Here is a 13,978-nt window from a genome sequence, read left to right as displayed (position 1 = left end):
GCCAAAGAATTGATGCTTTTGAACTGTGGTGTTGGAGAAGACTCTTGAGAGTCCCTTGGACTGCAAGGAAATCCAATCAGTCCATCCTAAAGCAGATCAGTCCTGAGTTTTCACTGGAAGGACTGATGCTGAAGCTGAAACTCCAATACTTTGGCCACCTCATTCGAAGAGCTGACTCATTGGAAAAGACCCTGATGCTGCAAAGGATTGAGGGCAGGAGGAAAAGGGGACGACAGAGGATGAGATGGTTGGATGGCATCACCGACTCGACGGACATGAGTTTGAGTAAACTCCAAGAGTTGGTGATGGACAGGGAGGCCTGGCGTGCTGCAGTCCATGGGGTCGCAAAGAGTCAGACACAACTTAGCAACTAAACTGAAACTGAATGAGGCAAAACTATAATTCAGCAAGTTATGCTTATGTCTTATGACAGGGATTTTGAACACAGTAGGGCAGATGTCTGTAATATTTCAAAAGTCTTTCCCTTCCACAATTTCAGAGAAGCAGTTTATGAAGTTCTGTTCACACTTCACGATAGCACACCTTGCAGGGGTGTTTCCCAAAGTCGGGTAGACCTGGATGTAGGAGATATGCACTGATAACCCACTAAAAAAGGAATATGACTTTCCAGTTTTGTGAGTACCTTTCACTCTTCAAACTTTTCATCCTGTCCTCCTCCTTTTGTTTCCAACTTTGAAACATCTGAAAATCAGTTCCCTCCAACATGAATCTTCATAGTGAATCTTCTTTGTCTCCTCTCATCAGCCTCAACTCCAAGGTCAGTTTGAACTGGGATTTTTGTTCTCTAGAGTGTTCTTTCAGGATGTGCTGAATAGTGTGTGTGTGTGTGTGTGTTGCAGGTGGGGGTGAGCAGAAAAGTGGCGATGTCAGTGGGGGAAAAAAATCTCTTTTCTCCATTTAATGTGGTAGTTGATTTAACACATTTACTGGTTATGACAAATGTCTGTGTGGGTGTGGAAGTTTCAGACAAAAGTTGATGTTTCAAAGCAGATATTCATGTTTAGGGTAAGGATACATTTACAGCAGATATGACTAGATAAGATAGATATAATGGATATTATATGCTTCCATAGTAAATATATATTTCTGAATTAGGTATTTCATTTACTTTATATTTTCAAATGTGATTAAGCTCCTTGGTTATCATTTAAAATTTAACTTGGCTCCTCTAAAATCACCCCAAATGCCTGAGAAAACCTTTTTCATATGCTTCCTTTTATGTTTTACTTTTCTTCTATTTAAATGCTATTCACTTTGTAGTCATAAATCCAGTTATTCTTTGTAATTTCTTAAATGTCTCCAGAAATATTGAAAGTCCAGTACCAACATACAGATTACATTTTGAAAAATGAAATGAATTCACTAATTTTTAAAGACAATGAATACTTAAGTGTGTATACATATATATGCATATATATGTATTTTGAGATTTGTCATGAAATGATTTTGTGTCTCTAAAACTGGCTGTGCCACCTGATAAAGTTGTTTCTATGGAAATGGCTCATGATTCACGATCAACATAAAAGAAAATTACATATGAAAGTATAAGGTAGAGCTGACAGAGGAACTATTAATTTCTGAATTAGAAAATTTAAACGCTGAATTTAAATTTAAATTATTACTAACACTTTTCTATGTCTAGAAAAATTCTTTTATACTCCTAATAAATGTTATTAAGTCTCTATAATATGCTAAGAACTACATACAGAGCATAAAGAGTATAATCCTAAACTTCCTGTAGCTAACATCGTGCTGAGGGTAAGAGGTGGAAGACAAGGCTAATAAAAACTGTATACGAACTGAAAGAAAATCATTGTTATATTGGGTCTTTTGTCTTTTCAGAGTTTCAGACTTTTCAGAGTTTTGCTTCTATGCCCTAGACATTCTTCCTCCAGTAGATTCCTCTTCCGTATGGCTACAGACAAGACTATAGAAGAAAGATGATTTCTTGTGGATTTTGAAGTAGATCTAGATCCGTTTGGGTGGAAAGAGATTACAGGTGGGAGAAGGGAGAAATGATGGCATCTGACATGAGAAAATGTTCTAGGCACAGGTAGGATTTCAAATAAATGTCATTGAACTGTCTCTATGGAAACCATAAAGGGGTTTCTCTTGACTAGAGAATCGAATATCATTCTCTTGAAAATAATAGATCGAAAGAAAAAGAAACAACCTCTCCATGAGTCACAGAGGGTTAGAGTAGGCAGACATCCTGAACTTTCAACAAATCTATTCCTCTACCTTCAGGAAGGTTCCCAAATAAACCTCATTCAAACAGGATTTTCTCTTAGCAACTTCCCGATGAATCCATTCAGCAACCAGAAAAAGACTCTGGGCCTCAAACTTTCTGGTTGCATCCCAAGGACCTTAACCCATTCTCTTTCTAGGGATTGCTAACAGCTACCTTCTGTCTCAACCCTCTTCTGTTTAAGTCTATTTCTCTATCTGCTTCTCTGCCTTCTTTCTCTGAACTCAATGACACAATCTATGAATAAGCCTTTGCTTAAATAGGTATCCACTTGCCAGGACACCATTTGCGGGGATAGGGCTCTGTTGAAACCTTGTTTCAACAAGGTTGTTTAAAATCAACCCCACCAAACCATTTAAATGTTTCTGCTCTTCTGTAAAGCTCCTGGGAGTCACTTTTGAATTTTCTGGCAGCTAAGCTTCATTTCTGCTGGCCCCACTTGTGCTGTCTATTATACCCCGTCTCATTTCAGTGCCAAATGCACTTTCTACAAGAACTCACACTGCTTTCATGTGATTTCCCATGGAAACACAGTGTTCCAGAAGGACTCTGAATCATTCTACGGACTCAATGGAGAAGACAGCAGATGCTGTGTAAGTGAGTTCCACACAAATCTTTTTTTCCCCTGCCTATAGAGTTTTATAAAAGCAAAGGAAACAGCATACAAAGGTCACTTCTCTAGGGCATTTTGAAAAGTAAGTTCTCAATCTTATCAGGGTCTGGGTCCTCCTAGATAAAGAACAATGTTGCTATAGATTAAAGTTGACTGCACTGAACATTCTCTGTCTTTGGCCAGCACCTTTTCTCCAAATCTCTAACCAGGTCATTTCAGCCACCACATGTATGGGCTCAGAATTTTTCCATGTAGAACTTGCCTTATTTGTGAACTGAACTGGAAGGGCCACCAAGAAACTAGTTTTTCTCAGGATAGGCCAACCTCTAAAATATTCTGCCTCTATATTTCCACAAGAGGGACTTCCCAGGTGGCTCAGTAGTAAAGAAGCAAACTGCCAAGGAAGGAGATGCAGGAGACTAGAGTCTGATCTCTGGGTTGGGAAGATCCCCTGGAAGAGGAAATGTAACCCACTCCAATATTCTTGCCTGAGAAATTCCAAGGACAGAGGAGCCTGGCGGGCTATAGTCCATGAAGTTGCAAAGAGGGAGACACGACTTAGTGACTGAGCACGTTCCCACAGTATCTTGTAACAACATGCTCTGATATTTTTTCTAAAAGAATCTGTAAAGACATCTACTTTAGTGGTAAACAAGATAGCTGGTACTTCCTTTCCTGTTTCCCTCCCTGGGCAGATGGTACCATATGTGCCCATCATTCAATATGGAAGTCATAGGGCATCTTAGGCTCACTGTCTTTCTAACTTCCAATATCTAACCACTCACAAAATCCCTCTTATTGACTTGTTTGAATCTTTTTTTCCTCTTCCTCTCCATTCCTAAAGCTACTGTTCTACTTGAGGCATTTACCATCTGATATGAAGTTTAAACCCCCCTCTAATGCTTCTTAACTAGAAATGTTTGCCCCTGTTTTAGCCTTCTCTACTTTACTCTCCAGGAAGCCATCAGAATGATCTATCTGAAAAATAAAATGTAGCACCTGTTAAAATCTGTAGCAGGTTTCCTGTTTCAGAATTAGGACTCATTTCCTTAATGCACACATTCCATCATTTCTTTCTGTTTCTCTGCCTCTCTAACTCTGTCTCGTTCTCTCTCTCTCTCTCTCTTTGTGTTTTTAAAATGAAAATGTAAAACGTGTAAAAGTTTTAAAAATCAAACAATTCAAAGGGACATATAAAGAACACTAAGTATCCCTCCAATTCATACTCCTAGTGCTGGTTCCATTTCCAAGAGGCAGCCACTGTTACTCATCTCCTGAGCATTCTTCCAGAAGTGGTCAGTGCCTATACTATATATATGGAGAAGGCAATGGCACCCCACTCCAGTACTCTTGCTTGGAAAATCCCATGGATGGAGGAGCCTGTTAGGCTGCAATCCATGATGTCACTAAGAGTCGGACACGACTGAGCAACTTCACTTTCACTTTTCACTTTCATGCATTGGAAAAGGAAATGGCAACCCACTCCAGTGTTCTTGCCTGGAGAATCCCAGGGACGGGGGAGCCTGGTGGGCTGCTGTCTATGGGGTCACACAGAGTCAGACATGACTGAAGTGACTTAGCATAGCATAGTATATATATATATATACACACACACACATATATATATATACACACATACATACACACACACACACTTCTAAAGAGGGTTCTTTTTACACAAGTGAGAACATTCAATAACACTGTCCTACATCTTGTTTTGAGTATCCTGTTTCATCTCTTGACAATCTTCCCTGTGCCTTTTAAGTTCTCACAATAGTGAATGACCTGTAGTTCCCAGAACACTCCATGCTGTTTGCAGGCACACTTGCCAATGCTTATGCCCTTCCTTTTGCTTGGAAAGTATTCTCATTTGCAGCCTACACAGGGTGCTCACTACTAGTCCTCTTTAGGATTCACCCCAAGTATTAACCCTTTACCATTCCTTAGAAACTACTTCTCCATGCTTCCACAGGACACGGACATGCACATCTCTATCACAGCCCCTACCGCATTGTTTTAAAATCACTATTTCTACATTCTCCTCTACACTATAAAATATTTGAAGATATGGAACACGTCTTAGTCATTTTTCCATTCCTAATACCGAGTTCATGACACAGTAAAAGACTAACTGTTCAGTATGTGCTGAACCAAAACAGCCCAACATCAAGGTAACTATGAGTGTTTCAAAATCTTCCAAAAAGGAAAAAAAAAATTACTTCAAGTATAGAGATCTTTGTTTGTTTGTTTTTTAAAGACTATAAACTCCACAAAGACAGAGACCTTATCTGCTTTAATTACTAAAATGGTTGAATGCGTGCTTTTGGGAAAAGGCCTTTGATCTTAAATATGCAAAACAATGACAGTTTTATTGGGATTGTAAGAGACAAAATACACTCAGCACTTAATGGAGGTGTAGAAGAAAAAAAAAACTATTAGCAGAAAAACAGAAAGGAATATGAGGATTTTAAAAGGGGATACTGAGTTCACTAAAGAAAACCTATTCATCTTTCACTCATCTATGACCAGTCTTTTTTTCCTAAGTTATCACCACTGATAGGAATTAATTTAAAACCTTTCTTGAGCATTTCTGTCAAGTGCTGAGTAATATATTGTTTTATGCTACTGACTATAACTACTTTCAACAACCAGAAGTCAAGAGACTTCATGAAATGCATGATCTTCTGAAAACAGAAGTATTCTAAAATGTAAAAAGTCAATCCTGCTATTATGAAAAATAAGATTCAGTGTTTTGAAAAAGTTATGGGGGAAATTGTATTAACATTTAATCAACCGCAAGGGTATAGCATTTATCTTTCCACTATCCTCAAGTATGATAATGGCCGTTTGAGTTGTTAAAACTCAAATCAGTTAAAAACATTTAATATCATTTATTTTTCTTTTGACATGTTTTACCTTCTCTGATAATGCAAGATTTGATTCATGTGTGTTTTGAGAGTGCTATCAAGAACTTAGGGGGTCTGCCATGACAAAAACAAATATTTATAGAATTGATACTAAGCGATGTTCAGCTCAGGTGACATCTCAGCTTCACCTCTTGCTCCCAGACCACCTGATGGAAAGATTTTAGGTGATCTGGGTAAATCCTTTGGCATACCCATATCTTGGAAAGTAAAGTTCTCCTTCTGTTTCACATTGTGCTGAAATATTTGTTAGTTTGTCAACAGTTGAGCAAAGTTCCCCATGTGAATACGACGGACAACACTGGATGGAAACACTTCAAATACACTCTTGGCTCCAAAGTGCAATACAATATAAACCCAACATCATTCAAATCTCATTTTGAATACCATTGATTCAACATTTCTTGTTGTTGTCTTTAGGAATGTGTTTAACTAGGGAAAAAATGGATGATTATGTCATAACCAATTAAAATGGCAATCCAAGGGGCCCCAGATTGCACACAATCATTACAGCAATGTTCCCAGGCGACACCTGGAGTTTGCAGTCAGTGGAATTCAATAAATGCTTGTTGACTGACACATCTACAAAAGAACAAAATGGAATAAGATGAAATCTAACAGGAGAATACAGTGGAGAGGAAGAATCTGCATTTTGGCAGAGTCTAAGTTTCTACAGTAGATATTTGAACTGAAAAAGATTTAGTAACTGGGTCATTTACCTTCATTTTACAGAAGAAAAACTTGAGAACTGGAGAAGTCAAGGGAACTTACTCAAAGTCCCAAAGCTAAATACCAGCAATGTTTTCTTACTTGCCTCACAAATAGGAGCCAGGTTCTGGAATCAGGCTGCCTGGGTCTACAGAAGTTAGATCTGTAACTTCTGAGTTATTAAAGATATTTAATCTCTTTCAACCTAACTTTCTCCCTCTCTCAACCTCAGTTTCTCCTTCTATAATGGGGGATGGTGACTACAGAGACTTCAACAGACACGAGTTTGAGCAAACTCTAGGAGACAGGGAAGGACAGGGAAGCCTGACATGCTGCAGTCCATGGGGTCTCAAAGAATTGGACATGGCTTAGCGACTGAACAACAAACAAAATGAGTTACTAATAAAAGGATTTGATAACCATGTCTTCTACATAGGATATTCAACAAATGGCATTCAACAAATGCCATTATTTATTTGCATTGTACTACACACTTTAATTCCTAGTCTGGCCATGTAACCCTAGGAATATAGTATTTCAAATGTAACTTCAAACTTTACAAAATCTGGATAGGTTTGCTTTGATGTAGCTTAGAGAATAAAAAGATCTGTTATCTCCAAACAGAAAGGTAAAGGGAAGTTTTTCCTCTTTGAACTTCTCTAGATGGTACAATATTGTAACCCAGCACCTAAAAGTGAGACCTCGTTAATAAGAGAAAAACATATTTATATCTTTAACTGCTGATATCTGTTCATGCCTTTAAATAGTACTGACCTATTTACTCTATTTGCAAAGGAATTCTGTTATAACCTCAGAAAATTTACCGACAACAGCAAGAGTATGTTTAAGCTATTTTATAAAGCTATTGCAGGCTCTTAGTGAGGGGAAACCCAGTTTGCAATGTTCTTTATTCTGAAAAAGAAGAGTCACTAGTGCTCTGTAAAGTCTCAGGATAGTGTTGTGCAAGTTGCTCTGCTTGGTAACATCTTCATGGCCATCATTTAAGGTTGGATGACTCATAAGTACTGACACAGCAGGACTGCGTATCAGTTTTAAGTCGAGCCCTACCAACAAGGCTCTTGTCTTTATCCTGTTCCTTATCATCAATTACTACACTAATTTTTGCTTTTGAGCACAGCTACCTGTTTGACTACCCAGAAATTAATTTGAAACTTAATTTGAAACCTTGGAAAAATACCATCTTTAGAGAAATTTAAAAGAAAAAAAAGGTTCATTTCTTAATAATGCTAGGCCTTGGAATAATGTACTGCAATCTTGCTTCTCAAAGAGCTGTCTGAAAGTGAAAGTGAAGTTGCTCAGTCGTGTCCAACTCTTGCAACCCCATGGGCTATAGCCTACCACACTCCTCCATCCATGGGATTTTCCAGGCAAGAGTACTGGAATGGGTTGCCATTTCCTTCTCCAGAGGATCTTCCCAACCCAGGGATCGAACCCAGGTCTCCCACATTGTAGGCAGACGCTTTACCATCTGAGCCACCAGGCAAATCCTGGTGCTGTCTATGTACCAGCAATTGATAGCATCTGGGAGTTGTTAACAATGTAGGATATCAGACCTCACCCCAGACCTCTGAATAAGAAACTGTATTTTAACATTTTGAAATCCCAGAATGGTTCAGATAAACATTAAAGAATGAGAAGCACTGGCGTAGAGAAATGGGGGAGGGAGATTTCTGATAGGTGGTTACTGTTGGGTGTCATCAGGAGGGTGGTAACTAGACATAAGTGAGACATAAATGAAGTGTATACCAGAAACGTCTGGAATCAACTATTAAAATAACAGTGGGATTTAACAATAGAGGGTATTTCATAAATAAGGTTTGTTTTTTTCTGGGGTATTATTTAGACAATTAAACTCATTTTAGTTTTTTGAGGAGGTGTTCTTATGCCAATTTTAATGCCTATAAAAGCATTCACTGTGGCATCTATGTATGTATGAAGGAAGGAAACAACGAACACACCATAGGTATCCAATCCTGGGAACAGTTTGGGTTGAGACCTACACTGGATTAGAGCTCAATAGATGTGAAATCTTCTGGGGGTGGCCACTCTCAGACCACCATGTTTTTCAATGGGAGAGTTGCACGATTGAAGCTCCTCTTTGATGATTAGGAGCTACCTCTTTAATAAGAAGGAACAGCTAGTCACTGGAATCAAATACAAGGGTTCAACCTTTTGTTACAGGTATTTAACATCATGTTCCTTCCAATCAATTGCTTTAAGACTTGCTTATTATTATCTGTGTTTTATTGGACTTTTAATAGTAAATGTTAGTGGTTACTTCAAGGCAGTTTCTGAGGGCTTCTATCTCTTTTTGTTCCAACTGCTCTTTATTCCTCTTTGATCAGCCATTTGTGTATGTGTTTGTGTATGTGTGTAGATATACAATTTCACAGAAATTGTTAACAAAAAAAAAGGTTTGAGAGATTTAATTTAAAACACATGGAAATCAGTAGCTTTTTAAAGATGACTGTTTAGAAAATAACCATACTGTAGTTGCTATCACAAGCACAATCTATCCCATGATGCCAAAAGAAAAAGTCCTTTCTGATTTAATCAATAATATTTTTGCCTGAAAAGAAAAGTCCTGCTCTCAAGCATAGATTTTTTCCCTGCATCAGAATTATTCTTCAGAGGTTTTCCATTCACTGTTCAAAACCAACAATTCTTGATTATAGAGATTCTTGACTAACAGAGCTCTCTGTCTCTTTTTTAAATTTAGGAAAAATATTTTTAAATCCTGAAGGACATGAATCAAAAATACTCCTGATGTGACATTAGTCTTTAATAAAACACAATGTTAGAAACCAACCTGGAATTATATTTAACTTAGCATAGCATACGAAAAGAATAAAAGTTAAAAGAACCTAGTTTTCAAAACAGAACATGGTTTTCAAAAGCATTAATGTAATGTACAGTTATGTCATTTTCCCAGTTGTGGAAATGGGTGGGTAATAATGGTAATGAATAAAAAATATAAAAATGAGTAATGTTTTAGCAATGGATTTTAATCTGAATTTTCTTTAAAACTATTTTTATTATATGCAATATCCATTCTTATTTGTTATTAATTTTGTTGAAAATTCCCTATTAAATAATCTCAGAAGTTATTGCCTATTAGGGTTCTGAAACATGCTCAATATAAAAGCAATAAGTCTTATAGCTCATTGACTTTTCAACTCTACTGTCTTGTCTAAAAATCAAAGCACATCATAGACAGTGCTCTTAATCAGGGCTAACTATCCAGATTGTGTTTCTATAGAACACTTGATCCTAAACTCCTCCTTGTTTCCATTTTTTTTTTGGGGGGGGGGAGTTATTTGCAATCTATGCATTTCAATGCTTTGTCATTGATGACAGAAGAAAAATTAAGTAAATGAAGTTTTATTTTTCTATGTTCTGCTGCTGCTGCTAAGTCGCTTCAGTCGTGTCCGACTCTGTGCGACCCCATAGACGGCAGCCCACCAGGCTCCCCCGTCCCTGGGATTCTCCAGGCAAGAACACTGGAGTGGGTTGCCATTTCCTTCTCCAGTGGTTTCTATTTTCCTATCATGTCTCTAACACCATTGTGGAAAGGTAATGGGTAATCTGGTAGAATGTATTTTTTTAATGGTTTATCTGTTGGGTGAATATTTTTTAAAAATCAAGTACATACACACATGGTACAGTGAATAAATAGATTTTCTTAAAAAAATATTCCATAATAAAGAGCTATTTCCTATGGTAAAGCAATTAAATTCAATATTTTTTTTTCTGAGCCTCTGTACAAATTCCATTGAACAACTGATTATACAGGCCTTTTTTGTTATGGTGGTTGTTTTGGTTAAATAGCAACTATTAACTATTTAACTATTTAACTATTAAACCTATTCCATTCAGTTTTGTTTATGTTTTTAAACTGAAAAGTTGTTTGTAAACATAGTTAACAAAATTATACATTTTAAAAATTCTGAAAAGCATAGTTCTCTGAAAAGCAGACCACTAGCAAAGACATTGTTTGCCTTTTGAGCTTTCCCAATCTTCTCCTATTTTATAAATTATCTGTGTGGGTACTTAGAAGGTGCCAAATAAATGACTGAAAAGGAAAATATTTTCATCATTTATCTACCTGATACAAACAGCTTGTTAAACTAATTCATTGCCTAGTTTATCCAGTCACAATGACATGGATTGGGTATGGTTTGTATATGTGCCCATGTTATTATATTGCTCAGTATCTGTAAATAGTTCCTTTGGGGTGCTTTGTAGCGGGGACATGTATATGAGAGAATATTATAAATGAGGCTATTAAAAACCTTTTCCAAGTCAGAGAATATTCATTGTGCATTGATATTTCAAAATTGTTTTTCTAATACCACCATCAGATTAAAATACTGTTTAAAATAAGCTACTTAAAGCAGGGGAAGGTACAACTATAAAATACCAAATGTAATAGTCACACTTTTAAATCTACTTCAACTCAATATATTTTAAATATATATATTTCTTCCCTGACATACCCTAAAAAAAGAAATTCTTAAGCCTTAACATGCTAAAATAAAATGACACAATAGCAATGAAATGAAATGAACTGACAATTCATTTAGCCTATCACTCTATAGCCTTTACAGCTACACAGTGATAAAATTCCCAAAGGCTTTAGTCTTTAAATTATTAAGGCTATCTAAATTTCCACTGCCACAATACATTTTTTTTCCCGTAAGTGGAATGAAAATGGCATTTTTCTCAGGTAGATCTAGCTGTTCGCTGGGTGGTGTCTTCTAGAAAAGCAACAGGCTTTCCCCCCCTACCTTATAAGAAGCAACAGTTAGAAACTCTAACTAGAAAACTGCTACCCCACAGTGGTTGGAAACAGCCAATAGAGAAAGAAACACTATGATTTCAATCGATGTTGAAACAGCTTCAGAAGGAAGGAGACAATATGAAATAAAAGAATGTTAACTCTTCGCAATGAAAAGATTGCGCTATGTTCACTACACGTTACTATCGCCCTCTCCCTTGCTCTCCCTTTTCCACAGTAACTGATCATCAGGCTTTCCTCCGCATGCTTCGGTGTCTAAGGCAAAACAAAGCAAAACTCGAACCGTTTGATTGCAACTTAAACTCTCAAGATGCAGCAAGACAAATTCATCAACCTCCACGCGGGAACAATGCAAGCCTCTCCCCAGAAGCTGGCTTGAGTACTTTCGTATAAGCCAGCCAGCAGGGACCGTGGTCTCAGCCTGTTGCTCCTGCCACTCCGTATGCTAGGGCCCGGAAAGGGAGAGGGCACTAGGAAACCTCATGTTTGTGCTCGGGTGCTTGGCGGCGGGCCCTGGGCGGGGGTCTGGCTTGTCCGCTGCGGGGATCGCGACTGGCGAGGAGGTGGCTGCGGACCACTGTGCGGGGGCCCGCGGGTGCACGCCACCCGGCCGCCGGCAGATGGTGCCCTGCGCCTCGCAACACCCAAGGAAACCCTGCGAAAGTACCGCTGACTCCGCCCCACCCGCTCCGGCGGCGCCACAGTCACCCGTCCTTCCCCAAATAGTGCCGAGCACGTTTCCTCCTCAACACCCGCAGTAGCCCGTGTGTGTGTTGAAAATACAAACCAGGGCCAGCAGGGCGTGTGTGCCAGAGTAGGGAGCGCGCTTGGAGAGGGATCCCTGGGCCCGGGCGAGGTGACCGCCAACCAAACGCAGAGGGCACGGGGACCGGTCCATTTCGCATCTGCGTAAGCGCGGCGGCCGGGCCAGTAGCGAGGCCACTCACCATGTTCACTTCGGAGACCATGTCTATGCTGGCGACATCGATCCTCATCCCGACGTCCACGGGGGGCCCTGCGGGGGACAGGGGCACATTGTGGACATAATCTCAGAGCGGCCACAGGCTGGGGAGGGGCAGAGGGCTTCCCTGCGCTTACTACATTCTGAATGGGTTCCCACCACCCTCATCCCTCCACCCCGTTGCAGGGGACAGCCCGAGAGAACAGGTGTGGGCACACGCATGATGCAGTGACTATGCAGAGGGTGTGTTGAGCCACGGAAGGTCGGCTGTGCCTCGGGTTCATCCACCTGAGCCTAGGGGTCCGGCGTGTGTGTGAATGTGAGTGTGTGTGTGTGCGCGCGCGTGTTTGGCCAGAGCATAGGGCGTAGTGCACGCTTATGAAAATGACACGCTTCTCCTTCTAATTTTTTTGACATTTATCTTCGACAGGAAAAGAGAACTAGATATGGGTTACAGGTTGAAAAAAAAAAGATGAAGCATTACCTCCAAAGTCCGGCCGCAAGCGAATGTCATATCCTTTGAGCAATCTGTCCACTGTCTCTTTCACGTATGACATGTTGCTGGGCTCGTTGGCGCTGAAGGGAAGAAGTAGGGACCGGATTCAGAATGAGCACAAATTGCGAGCAGACATAAAAATAGACAGGCACACCTACCCCCCCAAATAACGAGCTACATGATCCAGCAAGCATGTAAAAAGAAAACACCTAGAGAAAAAAAAAGACATTCAACAACAGCCGCTCACCTGTGTGCACAACAGACCATGGCAATCATCACAGGGAAAGAGAGAAGCCCCAAACTCTCTCGATTTTGTACTGTCCACATTACTAACTCTGATTAAAGAATTGTCTTTTCTGCGAAGATTCAAGGAATGCAACTTAGTCGGCGGCAGGGCAGTAATTCCCGAATGGACCTGCGCATGCGCAGAGGGTGCTCACTACCAAAAGACACCTTGTGCCTTGCAAACAATATTCCTAGTGGAACAGGCAACAGATTTCAGTTCCTTTAAAGTTCCTGTTTGTGGTGCTCCGCGTTCTCCGATAGTAAAAGATATCCTGCTGTTTCTTTGCTTCGGATCCTACGTGCATATGAGTATGAATCTCTCTTTGTGCATTGGAGGTTGCTATGTTCATTTCCTTTCTGCCTCCAAACCAGTTTTTTTACTCAATTCCCAGGGATCTGGTTTAGGCTGCCTGTGATTGGCATATTTCGTTGACAGTCATGGTAATCTTAGAACTGGGCGTCTGGAGGCGAGGTGGTTCTCTGTGCGTCTGTGTGTGTGTGAGTGATGGGGTGAGGGGAGTAAGGGGGACGAAGTAAGTGGAGAGGGAGAGCCAGAGAAGGAAACTCAGGCTTATTTGTTCAGGTCTCGTGAAAGGCTTCTTAGGATGTCTGGCTTAGTGTCCTCTTTCTCTTTTCCCGGAGGAGGAAGAGGAGCTGGTCGACTTTTGCAGTTGCTCCCCCGACTTGTCTTCCCTCCCCCTTTCGTGTCTCACCAGGGAAGAGAGGTGAGAGAAGCCAACCATGAGGCAGCACCTCGGACAGGAAATTCTTTTTCTAGAGTCCTTGGTCGTATTTTCTTCTAGGTTCTAGTAACGAAAATATCTTTTTTATTGCCAAGTGTTAAGCTTGTGTCAGTAACCCAAAATAGGACCCAGAAACACCGAGAGGGTCTAACCTCTGTTT

General features: G+C 39.9%; 1 protein-coding gene across 1 annotated transcript in view; it reads right to left on the bottom strand.

Annotated features, from left to right (window-relative positions):
* The window catches only part of GABRB1 (gamma-aminobutyric acid (GABA) A receptor, beta 1), a 453,599-nt gene extending 440,425 nt beyond the window's left edge, over positions 1–13,174 (bottom strand). Inside the window, exons 1-3 of the mRNA XM_010858864.1 lie at positions 13,038–13,174; positions 12,779–12,870; positions 12,281–12,348 (exon numbers count right to left, since the gene is read on the bottom strand). Of these exons, the coding sequence (XP_010857166.1) occupies positions 12,281–12,348; positions 12,779–12,870; positions 13,038–13,117 (240 nt within the window). The 5' untranslated portion in view covers positions 13,118–13,174. The remainder of the gene's footprint in view (positions 1–12,280; positions 12,349–12,778; positions 12,871–13,037) is intronic.
* Positions 13,175–13,978: the final 804 nt, after the last annotated feature.

Source organism: Bison bison, unplaced genomic scaffold, assembly GCF_000754665.1.
Source record: "Bison bison bison isolate TAMUID 2011002044 unplaced genomic scaffold, Bison_UMD1.0 scf7180017864451, whole genome shotgun sequence".
Lineage (NCBI taxonomy): Eukaryota > Metazoa > Chordata > Mammalia > Artiodactyla > Bovidae > Bison > Bison bison.
This window is presented reverse-complemented; position numbering and strand designations above follow the sequence as displayed.